General features: G+C 37.1%; 1 protein-coding gene across 4 annotated transcripts in view; it reads right to left on the minus strand.

Annotated features, from left to right (window-relative positions):
• Positions 1-1414: 1414 nt before the first annotated feature.
• The window catches only part of SLC15A2 (solute carrier family 15 member 2), a 33439-nt gene continuing 10957 nt past the window's right edge, over positions 1415-23896 (minus strand). For 2 of the 4 annotated variants that reach the window (XM_019650325.1, XM_019650309.1), the window contains 18 exons: positions 23702-23792; positions 23349-23426; positions 18147-18229; positions 17636-17722; positions 17386-17475; positions 17249-17293; positions 16161-16193; positions 15352-15440; positions 14552-14641; positions 14143-14224; positions 13428-13562; positions 12265-12429; positions 12065-12111; positions 10606-10716; positions 9844-9940; positions 3703-3849; positions 3015-3119; positions 1415-2684 (listed from right to left, as the gene is read on the minus strand). In XM_019650325.1, the coding sequence (XP_019505870.1) occupies positions 2508-2684; positions 3015-3119; positions 3703-3849; positions 9844-9940; positions 10606-10716; positions 12065-12111; positions 12265-12429; positions 13428-13562; positions 14143-14224; positions 14552-14641; positions 15352-15440; positions 16161-16193; positions 17249-17293; positions 17386-17475; positions 17636-17722; positions 18147-18229; positions 23349-23426; positions 23702-23792 (1752 nt within the window). In that variant the 3' untranslated portion in view covers positions 1415-2507. The remainder of the gene's footprint in view (positions 2685-3014; positions 3120-3702; positions 3850-9843; positions 9941-10605; positions 10717-12064; positions 12112-12264; positions 12430-13427; positions 13563-14142; positions 14225-14551; positions 14642-15351; positions 15441-16160; positions 16194-17248; positions 17294-17385; positions 17476-17635; positions 17723-18146; positions 18230-23348; positions 23427-23701; positions 23793-23896) is intronic. The other 2 variants (XM_019650335.1, XM_019650318.1) reach the window with 1 other exon arrangement.

Here is a 23896-nt window from a genome sequence, read left to right on the forward strand (position 1 = left end):
ACACAATATGGCCCCTATCTTCTTCTGACTGTATCCACTACCTCTTCACACCTTTACTCCGGTCCTGTCATATTGTCCTTCTTGCTCTTCCTCAATATACCACGACTTTCTCAAGTCCTTTGCACGCTCTAGGATCTTGACAGCCAGTCAAGATAAGTGAGGTAAAGTTGCACACAGGTATAGTAGATTATTCATCTTTGTTTTTCCAACACCTAACTTAGCGAATGGCATATAGTGGAACTCAAGGATGTGTTTGGCTAAACAATAGCTCTCTTAAAAAAAATGGAGATTTTAGCTAATTGTATGGTTAGAATATAAGCCTACATTGTGAAATATTTTCCCAAAACATCTAATGTTACCTAAGGCTGTATAATAACAGATGTGTATTGCTTGGAGAAAGGCAGATCCTAATTCTTTTAGTCCAAACACTTCTGGAATGTTGTATTTGGCTTTAGGTATCACATATTAAGAAGGATTCTGATCCACTGCTGCATTTCAGACAATGGATATTTTTCAGAAGAGGAAAACAGAGTGGTAAAAGGACTACACTATGCCTTGCGAGGAACCACTGAAGGAACTGAGAATCTTTGACTTGATGAATACTTACTTGATGGTTGGGAAGGAGATGTGAAAGCACTCCCCAAATAACAGAGAGTCTGCCACATGAAAGAGGGGGTTATGCTTATTATTGTTAGATAGAAAGGAAAGAACCAATGGTAGGAGGTTTCAGAGAAGGAACTTTAGTTCAGCATAAGGAAGAATTGCCTACCAATTTTTCCCAAACCAGTGTTCTGCAGAATACTGTGCCATGTTAGGCTACACAAAGCGTCTTGGGTCTTTACTGCAGGAGTTCTCAGAATCTTTCATATGCAAATATCAAGAAGAAGCTATAATATGTCTCATTCCAAAATTTGTTTATCTATGGAAACTTTTATTCATAAAGCACTGTTAACATTTCTTGAAACAATGTATCATAGAACAGATTGAGTTAAAGCTGCTCAAAAATGAACAGAATATCTTTTGAAGGTGTAGGGTCAGGGTCACATCAAGATATCTGGTGCTGCTGTCACTTCAGTACTTCTGAGACCTTGGTCACTAAAGCTAAAGTATATAATGTTTGGAAAACTGGAGCAACTTCTCTTACTTGTTATATTTACTATGTGAAACCAATGACAATGAGGCTCTCTAGTACATTGGTTCTGAACTTATTTCCCACTCATTACCATAGGGTAATGATGTTCCCATGTCTGTCCACAGATTCATTTATTGTGTGCAATGTAATGTTTCTAACTTTTCATAAACAAACAAACAAAAACCTCATGTTCTACAACCCTCTATTCCCACAGATTTTGATAGGATCCTCATATGGAACCCTGCCCCTTCATTAAGCATTGCCATTTTACGAGCTCAAACCTAGAGTATTAATATAAGTTTTTTAATAAACAAGAAACTTCCAGGTATAAATGAAGAAATGGCATTTAAAAATTGTGGGAAAAGTAAGACAAGAAAAATTATCAAAAATGGACGCACTTCTTTGAGGCTGAAGGGAGTAATAACAAAAAAAGAAGATGGATTCATAAAAATATTAGTTATTAAATATTTTTTGCATTGAGCAAGCCATGATGCAATGATGAGAAAAAGCTGGCCTAACAACATTGAAAAGACAGGGTTTCAAAATTATAATTAGTGTCTATACAACTGTCCACAGGAGGGCATAAGCCAGGCTGAAATATTGTAGTCCCTAAGAAGAATGTGCACTATAGAAGAATGCCTCATCAGTATTTCTACAATTCATACCTGTTCCTGTTTTCCAGAACCATGTTTACCAATGTTGACTATCTTTAATTTGATTTCCAAAGATCTATCAGTACCGATAAAGGGTTGTTTGGGTTAGTAAATAAAATACTGTAATTATCAGAAAGTTATATCCTCTCCTGTGTGTTAATAAAATATCATTCTAGCTCTTACCAGCTGTACTGAAAATTTTACTAAGGTTTTATCAAACTTGGATAGCTGATAGGCCAGGTTGGACCAGATCACATCAGATGTACCAATTCTTGAGGTCCTTGTGAATAACACAATTATATTGCTTACAAAGAAAGTTAAAATACTATTCTCTGTTATTCTGCAATTTTGCCCCTAACTCAGCATCTCAAAAAGTGGGGCCATCAGTTCTAAATAGCAGGTAAAGGAATTCTCACATAACTAATCACAATTATACACTTATGTTTTTCATGGCCGTTTGGAGACACCAGACCAATTTCCGCAACACTACACAAGGTTTACTGAGTTCACTGATAGATGGGAAGACATAGAGTCTCAGGGACCTTGCTCTTCAATATAGTGGAAAGCCCAGAACTGCCTCTATCATGGGAGAAAAGTGGAGGATATCAGCTCAGATATGATGCTACCTCTCTCCTAACCAAACAGGAGAACAAATGCTTGAAGTTTGGTGATGGCCAAGCCGAGAGCCAGGAATATGGGTCTGGGCGGAGTCTTGGGAGCCGTTAGAGCTTTGTGCTCTTGGTCTTCTGGTTGATCATATTCCTCTGGATATGGGGAATCTGCTTCTCTGCCAGCTCCTGAATATCCTCTGGCTTTACAGGAACATAGTAGTGGGCCATGATGGAGAAGACCAGGCAGACCACCAGCAGAAGGCAGGAAAACATAATGAATTCGGCCCACTGCAGGAGGAAACAAAGAAAAGAATATGAAGAAACCTGAAACTGAAGGGATCCTCAAAGGATGAGGACTGGGTTGCAGATTGACCCAGGTTCACCATTAAGGCAGACGTTTGCTAGAAGAAGACTGGGTTCAGTGACCTCTCCTCACGTGGGCCTGTGGTGGCCATCACTAACACTTACATATGTCTATTTTCCTGGCAAGGTCTGTATGTATCTAACCCATCTTACATGGGAAATGTGGGAGGAGGAGGGATGGGAGAAGGGGGAGAAGAGGAATTTGGAGGAGAAAGCTAGGATAGACACAAGCTCCTGTTTCTCTCAGATCCATACCTGTACTAGGCCACTGAACTGGGCCACAGCAAGCACAATGAAATTCCCAACTCCAATTGTCAACAACCAGGCTGCCTGGAGTACAGATTTCATGCTGGAGGGAGCCTAGAGAGGACACAAGTTTGCAAGTAAACAAACTCCCTGCACCATCCTCATGCCCCCATGCATTTATCCAGAAAACTTCTTCCACAAAAGCTTCCAGATTAGAACTTCCCCCACTAAGTTCAGCTATCATATTGATTCAGGGGGTGGTAATAATGTTAATAGTAATAATAGGATGGAGCTCTTAATCGAATATTTTGATTCATTACTCCATATAATCTTCATCACAACCCTAAGAGATAAGAGATAAAATGATATTGGAGAGAAATGATAATTCACTTACTCAAGGTTATACAACAGGTTGTACAGCCAAAATTTGAACATAGGCAGTTTGACTCCACAGTCCTTAACTCTTAATTTTTAAGTACCCTTTCCTAGATTTCAAATAGCATAGGCTACTATGCTGTAGTTTCATGACTCTCGAACTCAAGATGACTCTGTTCAGGGCCATGTAAAAGGAACCTAAGGCCAAAAAATATAAAGGTCTTGGCCAGGGTCACATGCCTATTTTAGTCAGTGCCAGGATTAAAATTCACCACTCTCTAAGCAATATCTCCACCTCCACTTTCCATTTGCAAAAACCTACCTGAGAATAAGAAAACTCAAGTCCTGTGACAGAGAACATGACCTCCCCAGCTGTAAGCAGGGCATATTGTGGTAGCTGCCATGCAATGGATATTTTGTTAGCTGGAATGTCTTCCATCTTCCAGGCCTGAGGACCCTGATTGGTGCTCTTGGTGAGAAAAAGAAGAAATAGGTTTGTCAGTAGTCTCAAGTAAATAGTCTTGACCTGCTGCATTCTATGATCTTATATCCATCCTCTCTTTATATTTTCATCCTTTTGCTGCCTTCAAGAGACTGAGCAATTTTTACACAATTTCAGTTTTTTGAAATTCCTTTTGTTTAACACTGCACTCACTTGTCTGGCTTCAGATACCATTACTGACAGTCCTTAAATAGCAGAGTATTTTTCTATTGCAGATTGTATTCCCACCATTTTGACCTACTGGGTATTTAGATCCTGGTCAACATTTTAAATATACAATACATCTAATTTATACAAAACAATGAATTTTCATAAAGCACATTCTTAAGAAAAATTTAATTCTTTGTCTAATTTTCTATGTAAGTACAATTAAATTGTTTTTAACATTTTTCATTAAATGTTTTCTTTTACTAAAATTACTTTATCAGAGTGAATTATTATGTTTTCTTGGTAACCTTTACATTGAAAATTTTGCAGATCAATTTTTAAAAATCCATATAAAATACCACCTGCTATTTTGAATTCTATTTACTGGCCAGTATTTTTTAACTTAAATCTGACACACTCAATTTTTTCAAAAAGTTGCAAATTTTTTGTAAAATTTTGGTCAAAAGGAATTTTTTAGGGTTAATTTCTGGTTAATGTTACCAAATATATATCATTCTATAATCTTTTTTTTTGTCTAAAACTACTTTTACTATATGCAAGATTTTAGTTATGGTTGGTTTTATAAAGATTATGTCTACTAATATATGTTATAAATGAAATGAAATTTTAAAAATTATATATGTATTTCTTGGAGTAAAACCATTCTTAGATAGTAAGTGTAATATCTGGATATACAATGAGATTAAAACGGCAGAGTTAAAATATCAAGGTCAAAGTCCTTGGAATAAGAAGTCTTTGATGTCCAAATGCAGTTGATTCTCTGAATCAAAGAGACATTGAGTTCAAAATAGTAAGGTAAATTTTGCTTCAGTTAATATTCTGAACACCTGAGCATAGATTTGGGTGTTCTCAGCCTGAGAGAAATGACCTGAGCTTGTAAACCCAGGTCATGTAATCAAATACCCACAGACATATAATTAAATAAATGAAGCCAGCTGAATGGGAATGAAGGGACTTAGGCAAACTGGACGCCATAAGCCCCATCTAAAGGGTACAACTGTTAGCACCACCCAACTGACATGGTAATTCCTGTTACAAAATCTTCTGTTATTGTTTTTAAGAAATGTTATGAATCCAGCTTCTTAGGTGAAATCTCTTGAACTTTAAATGTTGTCAATTAATAATAATAATTATTAGTTATCAATACTGTGCAGACCGAAAAACAAAAACAAAGACTATGGGAGGAAATAGGCTCCCAGGTCTCCAATTTATGATCTCCATTTTTTTGTCTTTTTTTAAATTACATTTATTGGGGTGACATTTGTTAATAAAATTATATAGGTTTCAAGTGTACAATTCTATAATACACCATCTATATATTGCATTGTGTGTTCACTACCCAGAATCAGGTCTCCTTCCATCACCATATATTTGACCCTCTTTACCCTCTTCTAGCATTCACTCTTCCCCCTTATCCTCTGGTAACCACTAAACTGTTGTCTGTGTGTATGAGTTTTTTTCTTGTTTGTTTGTTGCTCTCAGTTTTATATCCCACATATGTGTGAAATCATATGGTTCTCGACTTTTTCTGACTTATTTTGCTTAGCATAATAATCTTAAGATCCATTCATGTTGTCACAAATGGTAGTATTTCATTTTTTTCTTATGTATGAGTGATATCCCATTGTATATATATACCACATCTTCTTTATCCAATCATCTATCAAGGGACACTTTGGTTGTTTCTATGTCTTGGCCACTGTGCATAATGAATTACCACATGACCCAGCAATCTCTCTTCTGGGTATTCACCCTAAAAATCTGAAAACATCTATCTGTAAAAAGATATGTACCCCTATGATCTCTACTTTAGATGCTTATCAGAACTTGCATTCACAAACAATATATATGGCCTCTATCTTGAGTAGAATATGAGAGAATAAACAAAAAAGGGAGTAATACCAGGTATGCAAGTGTTATAGGATGAATTGTGCCCTCCTAAAACTCATATGTTGAAGTCTTAACCCCCAGTATTTGAGAGTGTGAACTTGTTTGGAAATATGATTATTGGAGAATAATTAGTCAAGTTAAAATAAGGTCATTAGGGTGTGCCCTAATCCAATATGACTGGTGTCCTCATAAAGATGGAGAAATGCAGACATGGAGTTCTCCATGTGTAGACAAGCATACAGGGAGAACTTCATTGAACATGAAGGCAGAGATTGGGGTGATTCTTCTACACACCTAGAAGAATATTGCCAGAAAGCCACTAGAAGTTAGAGGAAAAGCATGAAAGATTCTTCCTCACAGCCCTCATAAAAAAACTAATCCTATCAATGCCTTGATCTTGGACTTCTAGACTTCATGACTCTAAGACAATAAATTTCTCTTGTTTAAGCCACTCAGCTTGTGATATTTTGTTACAACAGTCCTAGAAAACTAATACAGCTAAATTGGTTTAATATCTGAAAATCAATTTATACCATATCAATGTAATAAAGGACATGATTATCTCAACAGACACAGAAAAAACATTGAACAAAATACAACCCCCTTCATGGTAAAAATAAAAAAGTTTAAAAATTAAAAATCTCAACAAACTAGGAATAGAAGGGAACTTAACCTGATAAATGGCATCTATGAAAAGCCCACTGCTAACACACTTAATGATAAAAGACTGAATGTTTTCCCCCTAAGAAGTCTACTCTCACCACTTCTATTCAACATTATACTGTAGGTTCAAGATAGGGCAATAAGTCAAATAAATAAATAAATAAATAAATAAATAAATAAGTGGCATCCATTTTGAAAAGAAAGAAGTAAAGCTATTTCTATGAAGATGACATGATCTTGTATGTAGAAAGTCCTAAAGGATCCACTAAAAAACTATTAGAACTAATAAATGAGTTCAGTAAGATGGCAGGACATAAGATCAATATACAAAATCAGAGGTATTTCTACATATTTGCAATAAACAATCTGAAAATGAATTTAGGAAAATGATTCCATTAACAATAGCATCATAAAGAATAAAATACTTAGGAATAAATTAAATAAAATAAATGTAAAACATATACTTTAAAAACTATAAAACAAAGTTGAAAAAATTTAGGTCTTAAACATCTAGGAGCCAGCCGAGTGGCACGTTGGTTAGGAGCTGGCTTGGTAGGCTAGCTCTGAGCAGCGGGACTCTGGTTCGGATTCCGCATGAGGGCCAGTGGTGCCGCGCTCTCTACAGCTAGGATGGTGAACAACAGCTTGATCTGGAGCTGGACTGCCTTGAGTTGCCGGCGACGGCATAGGCTACAGCGGGCTGCCATAAAGCTACCGTGAGTGGCTGGCAGCCAGAGTGAGTGGCAGGCAGCCAGCATGAGCTGCCAAGAGCCGCCATGAGCGGCTGTCCAGTGGCTGGTGAGCGACTGCCTCACCCGGAAAGAGCACAGTGATGGTACCAACATGGGCCAGTGAAGCAACGTCCTCCACAACTAGACTGAAGAACAAAAGGACAGCAACTTGTCTGTTCCCCTTCCCCCAATTCCCCAATAAAATCTTAAAAAAATAATCTAAATAAATGGAAAAACATCTCATGCTTACTAATCAGAAGACTTAATATTAAGATAGAAAAAGTCCTCAAAATCATCTACAAATTTAATGAAATCCCTGTTAAAATCCCACCTGGCTTCTGTTCCTAAACTGATCTGAAAATTCACATGGAAATTCATGGGACCCAACATATCTAAGCCAACCCTGAAAAGGAAGAACCAAGTTGAAGGAGTCATATTTCTTGATTTTGAAATTTACTACAAAGTAACAGTAGTCAAGACAGTGTGGTGCTGGCACCAGGACAGTCACATAGATCAATGGAATAGAACTGAAAATCCAGAAATAAGCCCTCACATTTATGGTCAATTGATTTTTTTCTGCATATTATATTTTTAGTAAAAAGCTGCCTTGAGTTGTTTGACAAGAGAAGAGATTATTTGGTCCACAACATTTGTGCATTGAGCTTACTGTAGGCAAGAGCCCAGATTAATTACGATTTCCTGTCTCTTCCTGCTCTCTGAGTCATACTTCTTCTTTTTTTTAAATCAGTTTCAGGTGTACAAAGCAACATACTAGACACTTACTCTCCTCACAAAGTGATACCCTCCCCCCAATCCGCTACCTCTCTCACATGTATGTAGCTGTTACAACTCCATTGACTATATTCCCTGTGCTGTACTTTACATCCCGTGACTATAGATGAGTAATGTATACACATTTTAAGAAAGGAAAACTATTAAAATTGTAATACTCAGAGTCAGTTCTGAACACACAATGTGATATATAGATGATGTATTACAGAATTGTACACCTGAAACCTATGTAACTTTACTGACCATTGTCACCCCCAATAAAAAAATAAAAATTTTTTTTAATTAATTAAAAAAAGAGAAAAGAATGGGTAGACAATACGTGGAGGTATTAGGTATAGAAAACTAAGTTCTAGGAAATTAGGAGATTCTAAAATAGCAAACAGCTGATCGGGGGAGTATGACTAGAAAGTGACAAAGAGAACAGTTAATCAGTTGGAACTGAATTGTGACAAAGCAAAGCTGTTGGAGAGGAGACAAAGCAGCCAGGGTGTGGTGATCCTGGCAAATAGCAGATGTGAAATTGAGATAGAATTGTTGCCTTTTTTTTCTAATTTGGAAGCCCTTTACAATAAATAAAAATGTTCCAAATAAAAAAAACTGTAATAATATATACCAATAACAAAAGATAAACACAAGTCATGTTTGACTTCTGCAATTACAAGAGGTGCTCAAAGTGGTTACTATCAGTGTCTAGACACTTTTGATTATGGCAAACTACTGCTTGAGCCACGTTGACCAAAGTGTCTACTTGTATACATTTTTTTTTGCCCCCAGTATTATTGAAAAAATATTCTCTATATAGTGAATATATATATCAATATATATTGAATATGTTAATATAGTTAAAACTATTATATACTTTAAATGGGTGAATTGTATGGTATATGAATTATATTTCCATTAGGTTGCAATAAAAATAGCATATCAATTATATCAGGTTATTAAATTAATTAATTAAAATAAATAAAACTTCACAGATTATTCTCACCACACTTTTAGAAATGTTCCATCTTTTTCTTATATACTATCTTTTTTTATATTTCATACAATGTCAAAAATAACAAAATAAAATTAGGATCAAGATTGATATCAAAATTAAAATTCAGAGGTACCCTGCCCTGATTCTGAGAAAATTGCTTTTGTGGACCACAGTTAACTGATCCCCTAAACTTTGTATAGAGATTGACATTTCCTACCTGTCTTGGTATTTCAGATTGTGATAAGCTAGCAGATCAGTTTTCAGGGAGCTACGAAACTTGCATGTGGAGTTTGTCAAGAAGACATAGGTAATCTTTCTTTCCTTGGGGCCATAATGATACTGAAGCAGACCATGACCCAAAATAAATTATGTCTCCCATTCCCCCATACCCTGTGCCTGCTGCCAATGTTATCTCTTTTAACTTGCTTCTATGGAGACCTCAGTAGGCATTCTAAAGCCACTATAGAATCTATCATCTTACACTAGAAATAAATATGTGATCCTATCTTGCCACAAAGTCTTCTTCTTCTTTGAACTTCAGGATAGATACAGATATAGATATATACAGAGGGTGTCAAAAAAATGCATACACATTTTAAGAAAGGAAAAAACTGTATTAAAATTGTAATACTCAAAACATACTGATAACAAAAGATGAATACAAGTCATGTGTATACATTGTTTTGCACCCCTGGTATATATTGAAGGAGAGAGCGGAGGTGGCCATGAGCTACTTACATTAGTAATAACAAACAGATACGCTGCACCAAAGTCTAGAAGGCCCAAATTCAGCAAAAAGCCATTGTCTTCTGTTTTACACTGCACCGCAGGGTATCTGGAACAGGAGGAGTTTAGGTCAGAATAAACATCCCAGCTTAGAAAATCACTCCCATCACCAGGGGAAAGAGTGGCCTCATCTCTCTATTGATGGTGAGTCAAGCAGCAGCCACCATTACTCTCACAGAAAGGAGTCTCTGGGAGTAAATTATAAAGTATTTTCATGCCAGCTTTTTCTGACACTGATCTAAATCCTTCATTGTCTGTTGGGTATTTTTTTTTTAACCTTAAACCTGAATAAAGAAGGCACAAATCATCTACATTTGTGGATTTCAGGATCTAAGTCTTCTCATCTAAGTCTTAGGAAATTTCCTCATCTAAGTCTTATGAATTCATGGAACAGCATACAACAGTGAAACTGAAAGGATAAGCTTCAAGTAATAATGTGCCAATAGGAAGTACCAAAGGGTCAGAATGGGAGCTAATAATACACTTTGCAAACCTCCCGGAGGTGGGCCTTGTTAACTAAAAAGTATGGCCTTCACAGCAATCATGATCTCAATATATCTCTGTGGGAAGGGAAGGAGGCAAAGGTGGAAAAAGAGTCTGTGTATACACAAAATTAGCCAAGATATACCTCTATCTTGACACACTTTTATGCAAAGAGAGCATGTGAAAAACAATTGTTGATAAAAGTAAAATGTCCAAAGGTAATGCTCTTACTCTCCTGTTTGCATAGTTCTGTAAGCAGACACACCGTAGTCTTCATCAACACTGAGTGGACTATCTGTACCCAAGGAGATATTGACCTCCTTATGCAAAGTGTTAACAAACCTAAGGATAGAAATATTGTTACACATAAGACAAAGCTTCCTAATAGGTACACATGATAAAGGGTTAGAGGGTAGGGGCCTTTCCTGGCTGGTTTTTGTTTTTAATTACTCTGTTCAATGACTACAACAGAGGCTGGCACATAAATAGTATGTGATATTGTTAACTGGATGAATGAATGAACAAATGTAAAAAGTAATCAGTAGTCTTAGCTGTCCCTAACTTTCACCCTCTCCTAATCACTAGCTGGGATGGGCATTACCATGGTCATCCATGGCAGCCTGAGTTGCCTCACTAATCCAGCTTTGGTGCACCCAATTTCTTTCCCTCTTGTAATAGTGGGGTTCACCAATTGAGACTCCATTAAGAAAAATGATTATGTACATATATATACCAGTATTTATATGAAACATATTTATCCGCTTATAAATGAAGTCTGATTTCACTCACATAAAACTCAGATTCCCAGCCCATAATAGGTTGAGTTATCATTGTTCTGGAGTCTGTATACAATCCTGACTGGACCCTTCCAGAACAATCTTTCTAGTCTTCTGAACCTAGGCCCCTAGGTTGTACCCCCAGTGTGAGTTTTCGGTGCATTTCTATTTTGATTTTGGTCTCTGGCCCATGGGATAAGAAGGGCAGTTCTCTCTAGAATCCTGAATGTTGACTCTTGGACTTGAGAGAATCCTGCACTGATCTAGAAATTTCCCTTCTGGCAGTTCCTATGGCTCTCTGACCTAGGGAAGTCCTATCTATTCTTAACAGCAATCACCTAATCTCTCTATCTCATGTCTGATTCTTGCCACAAAAAGCAGGTGACTTCTTTGGTGCTCCATCTCTGTAACTGTCCCAGGCTGTATGACAATACCTTCAGCCTTATCTGGATTCAAAACCAAGTCTTTTGACTCCAAATGTGTTACCTTTATCCCATCATGATGCCTCTATAAGTTTATAATAAAAACTATACTATAGAAATGCAGTAATAATAAAAGATACTCAACTACCAATAACGAAAGGTATTTGCTCACTTCTAAATTTTTCTCTGGTGATTACAGAGAGAAAAGTACTGAATTATTTTCCTGAGAACAAGATAAGTACATAAAATTCAGTAGAAGGGATGTATGCATCAGATACAGGATCGTCTTTGAATACCACATGGGAAAGCAAGCCTATTTACTCTGTGTCCTGGAAAATGCCCTCTGACACCCATGCCCCTGACATTCTAGGAGACAGAATCCCTGTACTAGACAAGTACAATGTGAGGCCTCCTCATTTGAAGCCCCACAGATCAGAAAAAAACTAAGATTCAAGAGAACAGAATGGTCTGGGATCTCCTTGATATCCAAACCTCACAGCTGACATCCCATTGGTTGTTATGTTTTCTGCATCCTTCACCTTAAAGAGAGGAGAGTGAAAATCAGTTACAGCTGACAACAGGGAACCAATAATCAGAAAATTTTACCATTAGGAATATCTTGAAATATATTGATGAGCCAGAGATTATACTCTAAGATAATAATTTGGAACCTAGGCCATTCCTCAACTTACCATCATGCTGGAAATATTTTTCCCATCTTCTCGAATGACCAGACTGTACCAGCTCTTCTCCTTCACAGAATGCTCAGTGTAGACAGACAAATTGTGATATTTCAGGTGGAAGTGAAAATCCTTGCTTTTTGTCTTCAGGTGGAATTTAGAATAGTGTGACATTTTCTGTAGAATGAAAAACCTGTCATATTCAACTTCTACCCCATCCTGGACATCAGAACCTCATAGCATCCCAGGGCAGGTGACTTCATCAGATACTTTCAACATTATTCTTTAAGCTAGTAATCCCATTTTTAGAAATATACCATAGGAGTAATTAGAGGCATGTGTAAATATTTGTGAGTAAGGGTATTCATTATAGGATTATATAAAATAATAAAAAAACTTAAATATCTATAAGGAAATGTTAAAATAAACTATTGGGTTGTCAGAAAAGTCATGATGCATTTTTGCAATGAAAAACAGAGAAAAAAATACATCATGACTCTTCCGACAACCCAATATATTTTCCAGAATGGAAATGTATGTGTCCATTAAAATCATGTTCTCAAAGATTATCTAAGGACATGGAGAAATTTTTATGATGTAATTAATGTTAATAAAAAATCAAGGTCAATACACATAAAGTTTGAGCACTTTAAAAAAATGAGTTTGTTTATTCATTTATACAAAAATGATCACTGTGATTATCTGTGGGTGATGGAATTATAGGCGGGTTTTATGTCTTTCTATATACTTCCCAATTTTCAACAATAAATGTATTACTTTTATTAACAACATTTTGAAATAAGTTCAGTAATAGTAGTGAAAACATGCAAACCAAACTCTTTCAGAGGATGTGTGATTAGTAGGCAGTTTGAAATAACAATACAAGTTACAACTTACTGAGAGCTTACAATGTCCCAAACATTATTCTAGGCACTTTACATATAATACTTACCCTTATAATAGCTTTTGACATAAAAATTGCCATTGTGCAGATGCTAAAACTAAAGTTTAGAGACAAAATAACTTCTTTAGAGTCTTATAGATAGGGAGTGGCAGAACCAGGAATTGGATTGGGGCAGTCTGACTCCACAAACGCATACTCTTAACCACTATATTATGCTTCTGCTTTGGTGCGTAATCGAAATGTTTCTAATTCATTCACGTCCATATCTCACCTGAAAGGATTTGATGGACTGTTCCAACAGAGAATTGTTTTCATCTCCCATCATTGTCACCTTCACCTCATCATCTGCCAGATTTAAGACTCGGAGGAAAATCTCTTGGGGGCCTGGCTGGGGTGGGGCCATTTCCTTAGGACAGAGAATACATGTCAGAATCACCAACAAATAACGCTCTGGATACAATGAGAGCACATATCTCTGTCATATCTCTGACAGCCTCGTTGATCTAGTCAGGAAGACATAGTTTTCTCCCTCTGAAGAGTAATTGGCTTAGAAAACTCTGAAGGCAGCTTGGAGGGGAAACACCAGCTCAATGTAGCAAGCACAGATGTCAGGTAACAAACTTTCTGAGTTTTGACTCAGCTATGGTCTCATATATCATTCCCCAATAGTGGCTATTCAGTCTGCCAAAAAGGTATTTGTTTGAGTATCTGGTAAGGTATCATATAAGCCTGTGTTTCCAAAAAGATGGCTAGATAGCTACTATATTAGTGTTCGTAAATTCCTTGACAATGTATTCTGAATCACTCAGGTGGGAGACGGGCCTCACTTTGCACTGCTGCTGTAGCCCTCTACCTACTCATTTATCACAAATACTTATGATGCACCTTCTTTAAAATAGGTGCTATGCTAGGTCCCAGGGAATCTGAAGAGCAAGCAAGATAGATAAGGTTCTACATTTATGGAGCTTAAAATTTATTGAACTCACATTAATTTTTATCTCTACAACTGCCACAACTACAAATGCCAAGCACGCTAGGATCATCCCAACAGCCATTTTCCTCAGAGATCTGCAGAGGAAAGGGAGAGACAATTATATCTAAACTTTAGACCCTAAACAATAACATGTAACCCCCTAGGCCTACCATCAAAGACCTTTCCTGATTTTGTCTCAATTATGTTTCAAAGTATTATATTTCAAAGAACACATCCTTGTTTCTCCATTTACTTGAGTCACATTGAACTGTTGTTTGTGATGCACCACATCTACCCGTTTCCCCACATCTACCTTTGTTTATGATGCTTTTTATATCCATTATGTCATAATAACAAAAATAATAGTAATACAGTCAGATTCAGTGAACATTTACCACGTGCCAGGCACTATACGTCATTACCTCATTTTCCTCTTCAGAAGTCTTTCTTGACCCTGGCAGCAGGAAGGACTTTCTTCCTTCTCAGCGCTTCCCTGGCACTTTGCTTCCCTTCTTAGGACATCAAATGTATTTCACCTTGTGTAATAATTATTCTTACACTCATTCTAGCTCCTTTACTAAACAATAAACTCTTTGAGAACAAGATCTGTGCTTTTTCATTTGCATGGGACTTGTGCTAAACACACCAATATTTGCTCAATGAATGAGTAAAGGACAAAAAGCCCTTTGAAAATGGTAAAGTGGTCATTAAAAAGAAATTGCTATTAAATCAGCAATAAGAAGAGGCTTGAAACCCTGTTCTGTCAAACTTTACAAAGAATAACACTTCTATTTTGAATGGGGAAAAGCAATAAATAGGGACAATTCTATCCCACTCCTGTTTCATAGGGAAAATATGGGATTTGAAGGGATTAGTTATCCTTAAAGGCTTTGGACTTCTTTGAAGAGGCAACTTTCAAGAATAAGATTAAGAAGTTGGTTTAGGATATTATTCTCACATACTCTTGACTTTCCATGAAGCTTAGACCTACCCCTTTAACATCACATAGTAAAATCTGCAGTGATGGCTTGAGCTCTCTATAATAAGAATTAAGCGTTTCAAATTCCTATCCTCCAATACTAATAGGCATTTAGCCTAACATGGGTAACTAGAAGCAGGAAAAATGATAAAACAAAACAAATCATCATTAAGTAGAAAAGTACTGACAAACTGGGCAAAGATTGAGTCAGTTTGGAGCAACACAGGCATAATGAACACTTACGAAAAATTAATTCCACACTTGGAGACCAGACGATAAATGACAACGTCAAACAGTGGGATGAAGATGAGAACCAGAAGGGGATTTAGTACCTGTAATATCATGGTAGAAAGGATTGGTTACAAGTGTTCTATCATAAGTGTGAGCAGATGCTCTCACTTGCTTGCGCACATTCTCCCTCATATTCAAACACACTTTCATTATACTAAGTACAGAGTGATTCCACATCCCAGCCCCTTTACACCCAAGACTCTATTTCCCTTGCACCTCAGTTTCCAAATATCCCAAGGAGCCAGTTTCACTCGGCCAGTTGCAGTTTTTCTGCCAATCGTTTGGGACCTCTCCCCTCCCATTCTCACTTATCTGCAATTCCATAGCCCACAGGAAAATGTCACGGCCAGGAGAAAGGAAGGAGAGAAAGAAGAATTGGGGATTGTTGAACAAGGGTTTAAAAGAAAGAACTGGGAGTCACTAATAAACAGAGATTCTGACTTGGTTGCTCACGTGACAAAGCTTTCCACTTTCTTTGACAATATTTCCATGATACTACCTTGACATGGAGAAAAAAATCCAATGCATATACTTTTCCTGGGAGCTCAAAACTCAACTCTCCCTGGAACTGGGCAGGAGCAACTTACTTAACAGAGGATGTGAAAGAGAAAAGTGTGGGACTTAAGGAGAATAGTTTCATCCCTATGTTTAGCACTTCTCAGCATACAAGGAAAAATGTCCAATTGGAAATCCTAATAGTACAGGTAGAGGTATAGATGAGGACAGAAATAAATCCCCATGTCTATACAGAAGTTTCCTACCTGCATCTGTTCAGGCTGAAGCACAATAAAACCCTGAAACATAATAAATTAAATTTAGACGATGACTAAAGACAAGAAAAGCCTAAATCAACAATCTTGGTAATTAGCAGGTACAAAGCGTAAGTTAAAATTCATCAGGTCTTTGGTTCAGGACCATGATCATGCTTATAAGGGTATGTGAGGGAACAGACTGGGAATGGCTTCAGGCTGTGCTTGCTGAAGGCAGATGGGCCTAAGGCAGAATATTCTTTTCTGTGTACTATGCTTTTCTTAAACTTCAGAGAGAATAGAGTGAGTGTGTTTTCATTAATCTCAGTAACTGCAGTTGTGGGTGGTAATAATGTGAAGTACAAGCCATTATGATTAGGGTAAAGATTCCCACTGACACATCGTGTTTCCGAAGTTGTTCTTCAGGGGAGTCAACAAGAAGACAATCATGGTAAATCCTCGGCAAACAAAGGAAGGGAAAAAGTAAAATTATATTTGGCAGGCTCCACATAGACAGCTAATAATACTCTGGTGTCATCCCACCCTACCCTCTTCACAACTAAATTGGCAGAAAAACAATACAATAATCTAGGAAGTGGAACAATTGACAGCAGGGATAGAGCTTTATGCAACTTTGCCAAAGAATGGAGATTGGAAAAAGAGACAACAGTGCTTACAACTTTCCCCTTCTTTCCATATCCATGTACAAAATATTCCACATCCTGGTCCTCTGCTGTGATACTTGCTTGAGAGATGGGGCCAATTGTGTACATTAACCTTTACGGCTATACCCCGGGGCAGGCTTAGATAGAAAAAAACCATCACCATCCCATGTCTGTATCACTTCATTTGCTATCCTTTCAATACTTCCTTGTATACATTTAAACCCTTTCCATTCTTATATTGCTGATTTCTAAAGATTCTGTTTTTTATTTCTAGACTAGCTTTATTTATTTTGCCTCCTCAGTACTTTCCTGCTAAAGGCGCCTCTCTTATGATCTTAAATCAGTTTTCAGACAAAAACACAAAGAAATTAATTTTTTCCTAATATGGATTATAAAGAAAATAATACACTTCTCTGGGAAATCTCTTCAGCTTACCAAATTCCCATTCATCCTGGTGGCTTGTAAGGTCCATCGTGAGCCCTAGGAGAGACAGATGCTATTATGAGAAATCCCTTTTCTGTAAGAAGGAAGTGGCTGGATGAAGGGATAGCTTTCAAAACAACTATTCTTACCTGCTGATCCAAAAGAGCCCAGAACATGGGCAATGGAATATAAAGGAATAGTACTCTGGTCAGTGCTTTCACATCCATAATGAGCTGCTTCTGCAAGAAACAGGTTAAATTGCCAGACATGGTTTTCTTGCTTGGAGTAGAAGTACCCCAGAACAGTAAGATAAGAAGTTAAATGCAGTAGGAGAGAATCAGTTTGGACATGAGGAAAGATGCTACAGAGGCATAAGATGTCTTTGTAATTCCAACTTACTGGGTATTTCTCAGCTGCCCAGTCTAGCCAGTGCTCTCGCTTTGCATTGTCCCCAGAACGGTTCTTGAAACGGTTGGAAGCAGCAAACTAGGGCAGAATATAGATATCGGAGGAGAGGCAAAAAGGAACCACCTTCTGCCTTTTCTAATTCATCATCCCTTCCCTCAAACGCACATACTTAAATGACTTATTCCAACCCTTTGATTTAATCAGATGTTAAATTTCAGAATATTTCAGATATAATCTTATCTATTCTTACATCCTGTTGGCAATATATATAACTACACTTCAGGAGATTCTGCCAATTAAAACATGGTTACATTATTTTTGTTTACTCAGTGGTTAAGTAGGGGCACAGATGAAGACTGATGATTGCCATTGAGCAGTTGGCTAAAAGGCACAGACTTAGAAGACAGGTCACTGAAAAACCCATGTTTGAAGGCCTATGTGCTCACCACAGCCTCTCTTTCCCTCTGATTGAAAAAGGCAGGTAAACAATTCATGGACTTACCCAGATACATTTGACAACTTGACTCAATATGTTTCCTTCCGGAGGTGTTTTTTTGTACATTTTGCTTCCAATTGCAAACACAACTGCGTTGATAAACAAAGACAGTTCTTAGCTTCTCATTTAGCACATTCAGTATGTCAGTGCTAAGGATAGGAGTGACTGACAGGTTTCATAAAGGGAGGAAACTCACTTAATACTTCCTGACTTTGGAGTTATAAAAGTTATGGGAGCCAAGAGAAGAATGAAATGGTCAGTTGTGGAGAGATATCTGTTGAGGCTTTCCTGTCCTCACAGAACTGGAAGTCATCTTTGAATTCTCACTCTTCTTTCTCCATCTGTACACTAGAGGTATTACCAGCTTTCACTGATCCTCTTTCTTCAGTCTGCCCCCTCTCTTCCATCACCTCTGCTGTGACTCTGCTTTAGGACCTCACTGCTTCTACCCTGGATTATTAAAAAGGCCAACAACTTGTTTCTCAACCCCTGGTGTCTTCTTTCTCTTATCTGATGCCAAATTAAAACCTTTCCAGGACCTACCAAATAAGCCCAAACTCCTGGCATGAAAGGCTGTCCCAAATTCATTATTGTCCTGATGGTTATTATTATTACTATTGAAGGTTGTTATATGTAAAGTAATAAGCATTTTACATACATTAACTGATTTAACCTGACAAACTATGTAATACTCTCTCCATTTTACACATGAAGAAATTGAAGATTAAAGAAATTAAGGAATTTGTATAAGGCTACAAAGCTAAAAATTGCCAGAAACCGTACTTTTGACTTGAGGACTATCTGATTGAAAAATCTATGCTCTTCACCACCACAAAGCATCTCATTCACTCATTCTTACATTACACATGGTGCTAGACACTACTGGGAATGAAGATAAAAAAGACGTGGCCCCTGGCTGCAAGGGAGCTCACCTCAACTTACCGTTTCCCACTGTATGCTTCATTACTCTCCATTAGGTATCCTGTGCTCTAATTACTATTCCTCATTCCTACAAACAATTCTGTTCTGTACTATTTCTGTTCTTGAGCTTGTTCTCTTTCCCTTGACCCACACCTTTATTCTTTCACCACATCTCCACAGCTGATTATAGGTGAATTTTATTTTCTTATTTTTTCTTTTACTTTCCAAATAATCAGCAATGAGCTGATATTACTTTTATAATTATAAAGTGCTATTTTTCAAGTTTATCAAGTTGAACTAAAATCGTTGAAAAGACTCCATATTGGTACCCTCCTAGATATGCTTTCCTCCTTAACGGATTTTCCAGCTCCAGCAAAGTGTGCTTCTAGAAGTTCATTTACCAAAGATGCCTTTCTCAGTGGCCAGTAGCACTTTCCAATATCCTTACACATTAGAATGTGTGAATCACCTTATTCTTCCTTACCTTAACTTTCTAATTTCTCTATTCCTCTCACTCAGATTCATTCTACCACATTTTTTTTATTCATCGTCTCAGTTTCCCCAAAGCTTCTCCAAATAGCATTCTTTACCTACAAATAGCTTTTAACTGGTGACAAAACAAACAAACAAACAAACAAACAAACAAAAAAATAGTTCAACGAAAGAATGCTAATCCTGGGAGACAAGTGAGCAAATAAAGAGGTGTCTAGACAAAAGGAAGATTTTGGCTAGGAAATAAACTGCTCCTGAAACTAAGAATGACCTTAGAAAGAGGCTGGAAATCTCAGGACTTCTGGTCTCAATAATGTCATTAGAGTGATAAAAGGCAAGCCAGGTAACCAGCTCAACAAAGGTCCACTTAAATTTCAAGCCCACTTAATTAAAGAACATGAGTAGGGACCTTGAGTTTCTTTACTATCTTCTCCCTGTCAACATAAGAAACATCCAAACATGTAGATAATTTTATGAGTTTATTTGAGCCAAACTGCCGACAATGCTGGGAAGAAGATCTCAAATGATCTGGAGATTCAGAGTTTTGTAGTTCCTTTTATTCATTTGGAATTAGGGAAGGAACTAAGGAAGATTATATGAAGGTGGGAGAAAGCAAGGTGGGAATTGGATTACAGGAGAGTTAACAAGATTGTATGTGCTCCCCTGAGAATGGTTACACTTTTGAGGGGTCTGGAAAAGAGGCATTTCAAAGATGTGTTAACCTAGATGCACAAAAACAATGGACAGAGCTTGCTTAAGACAAAGATAAACCTTTTACTAAAGTAGGGACTACCTACATTGACCTGCCCAGTTAAGAATTTATGATCAGATCACCCTGGAGGTTATTTTCGGTCACTGGATTTGTCAGATTTATTATAGAGCCCTCTTTTCATCCTCATCCCTCTAGTAGATGATGTTGCCTTTTACTTCATAAAAATAGATGCCTTCAAATGGAAACTCTCTCCACTTCCTGCCATCAAATCTATTAATTCTTGTAGCCATACCCATCTTCTCCTCCTTCCAGTTAGGTGAAGGTGATGTTTCTACTCTTGCACAAAGGTAATTCTGCCATGTGTTCTTTCATACTGATTATACTATCTTCATCTTGCACCTTCAACCTCTTTTTGTATTGGAGTCTTCCCAATAATATTCAAGCATGCTTGATACCCTCTCCTCACTCCATGTCACCTTTCAGCTATAAATACTTACTGTTTCCCCTTTCTTACCTCTTATTCACTTTCTAATCTATTCCAATCAATCTTGAATCTCTACCAATATATCATCACTGATTTCACCAAATCAATGATCTTCTTGTTATTATATTTAACAGAAATTTTTTACCCTTACCTCAATTTCTCACACAGTAACATTTGTCACTAATAGATTTCCTTTCTTCTTGAAGTCCTCTTGTATCCAAAATAGCACTACTACCACTTTGGCCATTCCTTCTTAGTCTCATTGGTGAGCTTTTCCTCTTTGCATGTCTTTTAAATGCTGGTGCTCCTCAGCGTTCTATCCTAGCCCTCTTTTACCTTGTTATTATTATCTTTTATTTATTTTAACTATTTTCATAGCTTAATTTCTATCCATATACTAATAGTTCCAAATCTTTATCTATAGCCCAGACATTTCTTCCAAGCTCTAAAACTGCATTTCTAAATATCTGCTTGAAAACTTTAAGTAATGTTCCAAGAATATCTAAAATGTAAAATGTCCAAAACTAAAATGATTGGTATTGCCCCAAACCTATTCTCTTTCATTATCTCAGTTAATGATCCCACTATCTACCCAGTTGGTCAAGTCAGAACCTACCTCTAACTTTGACTTATCTTCTCCTCATTTCACATATCTAATCATATCAAGTTTTGTCAATTCTACTAGGGCCTGGACAAGGTATGCTGAGTGAGGTACTCACCTTGAGCATAAAATTTAATGGAGTGCCAAAAATTCAAATAAATAGTGCTCTTGACTCACTCTTAATCTACTCTTTCTCCACATTATTGTCAGAGACATCACTGAAAAATATCTAACAATCATTCGTCAGTTCAAACTCCTGTATAGCTCTCCACTGTCCTCCTGATAAAGTTCTAATTCCTTAATTACTTAAAAGGCCCTCTGTTATGTGGGTCAATCTCTCTTCTTTATTTTTCTCATATATGCTCCAGGAAGTCTGAATTCTTTTAAGGCCTTCAGATATATCATACTATCTTACCTCCTTCTCTTACAGATACTGTGGTTCTATTTCTGTTTCACTTCCAATCTCTTCTTTGATTAATTGCTGTTAATCCTTTAGTTCTCCCCTCAGATATCATTTCTTTAGGCAAACCTTTCTGACTCTCAGAGTTTTAGACATTCATCCCTCCTACGTGTTCCTACAGCTTTCTCTGTACTTATTCAGTTGTGACACTAATCATACTATTTTTTAAATTCCTGTTTATTTGTCTGTCTCCCTCTTCATGTTGGACTATATAAGTTTTTTGAAAGCATAAACTTTTTGTAGCTATTTCATGCACCAATGTGACCCCAATACGTAGGAAAAAAATCTCACACATAATAGGTGTATTAAATAAATGTTTGTTGAATGAATGAACAAAAAATAAAGAAATTAAACTACAGTGAAAGGCCAGAGGGTTGAGTTATTAGTACCCAGAAAACTTAAGCAACTGCCTAATAATGACAGCTAGCACTTGTTATTTCACAATTTATAACACATTTCACTTGCAGCATTTCCTTTGATCTTCATAATTATTCTGATATGTAAATATTATTGTGCAATGATCCAGAGAAGGAGACATAGTACTACTCACAGGAAAATATTTGGGAAAATGTTTGGCTTTGAGGGAGAAGGAAACAGGGAATGTATTATCACAGATCTCCTGGAATAACATATAAATTTCCTTGGAATTGGAATTGGAATCTGAGTATTACTACTAGCCACCACCCTGGTAGAAAATGATCAGACTAAACATTGAGTCTCTAGGCTTTTTTCTTCCAGTGAGCTCTTTATGTTTGGACTGGACATCTTCCAAGGGGGTGTCACCCAAAGGCTCAGAGTGACAATAGGTTTCCAGGTCAATGATTAGAAACAATCATTTCCACGTTTCCCCTTAGACTGCATAAACTAATCAACACACACACTTTCCCTTTCCTCTCCCGTTACTGGGTTCTCAGTGGTAAAGAGAATGCCGCTTGATGTAATTTGCATGAGTTTCCATCTATTTATTCAACTTGTCTTATTCTCTTTGCTCAAGAGCAAACTCCTTGGGAGCATTGCAGAACAGGGCAGAAACAGCTAAACCTAGAAGCTACTTTAAAAGACCCAAAGAATTAAAAATGTCTTCTAATTACCAGATAAATAATTATCAGATGAAATAAGGCTCGTTTAAGAGAAAGTATTAATTATCTTCCTTGCTTCTTCACATATTGTAGTGTAGACCAGTGGATCTCAACTGTGATTACACATTAGAATCACCTAGATATTTAAAAAGTTATAGATGCCAGGCTCCATACCACAGATAAATGGATTTAATTGGTCCTACATCAGGCCCAGGGATCACTCTTTTTTAAAGCTTGCCAGAAATCTTATTAGCTGTGTAACCTTGAGCACTTTTTCTTTTTAAAGGTTTCTGACTTTATTCAGTTAATTTATTTCTAATATTTAGGGAAAACCCCTACAATAACACCTACCTTCTGGGTTAGCATGAGGATTGAATAGTTTGTGTCATATGCCTACATGATGCTTTATATGTGACAGCTTCTAGCAGTTATTAGCTTTCTCTGATTCCCCGCACTTACCAAGAGCTATTACCATAAGCAATCCTGGAACTCCAAAAGCCAGTGCATAGCAGTCTCCCCCAAAACACTGCACATCTCCTAAAGAAAAAAAAAAAGTAACCCTGAATCTTGAGTCTTTGATGTTCTATTCTACAAGCTCAGGTTTTTGAGATTGTAGACATAGATGTCCTCTTTCTTCCCATCACCTAATCCATAATCTGTCTTTTGGGCCAGACAAACCAAAATTGAAAGACATCCTGTCAGGTTTTCAAGCCCTTATAAAAGAAGAAGAAGGACAACAGGAAACCTTGTGAACAGATTTTTGGCTGGCTGGAGTCAAGACTTACACAGGGCCCCTTACAAAGGATTCTAACCTCTCAGCATGGGTGTGATAAATGTAGAAAGCAAGCTCCCTGCATTGATGGAGAGGTAGAAGACTGAGAAGTATCTAGCTCGTTCCTGTTCCTGAAATAAACAAGACAAATGATCAGTTCAATGTGCCTCGTAACTCCACCACCACCCTGTGTTCAGATTCAGCTGGAGAGACATACAGACAGACAGATTCAGAT

This window comes from Hipposideros armiger, unplaced genomic scaffold, assembly GCF_001890085.2.
Source record: "Hipposideros armiger isolate ML-2016 unplaced genomic scaffold, ASM189008v1 scaffold_8, whole genome shotgun sequence".
Classification (NCBI taxonomy): domain Eukaryota; kingdom Metazoa; phylum Chordata; class Mammalia; order Chiroptera; family Hipposideridae; genus Hipposideros; species Hipposideros armiger.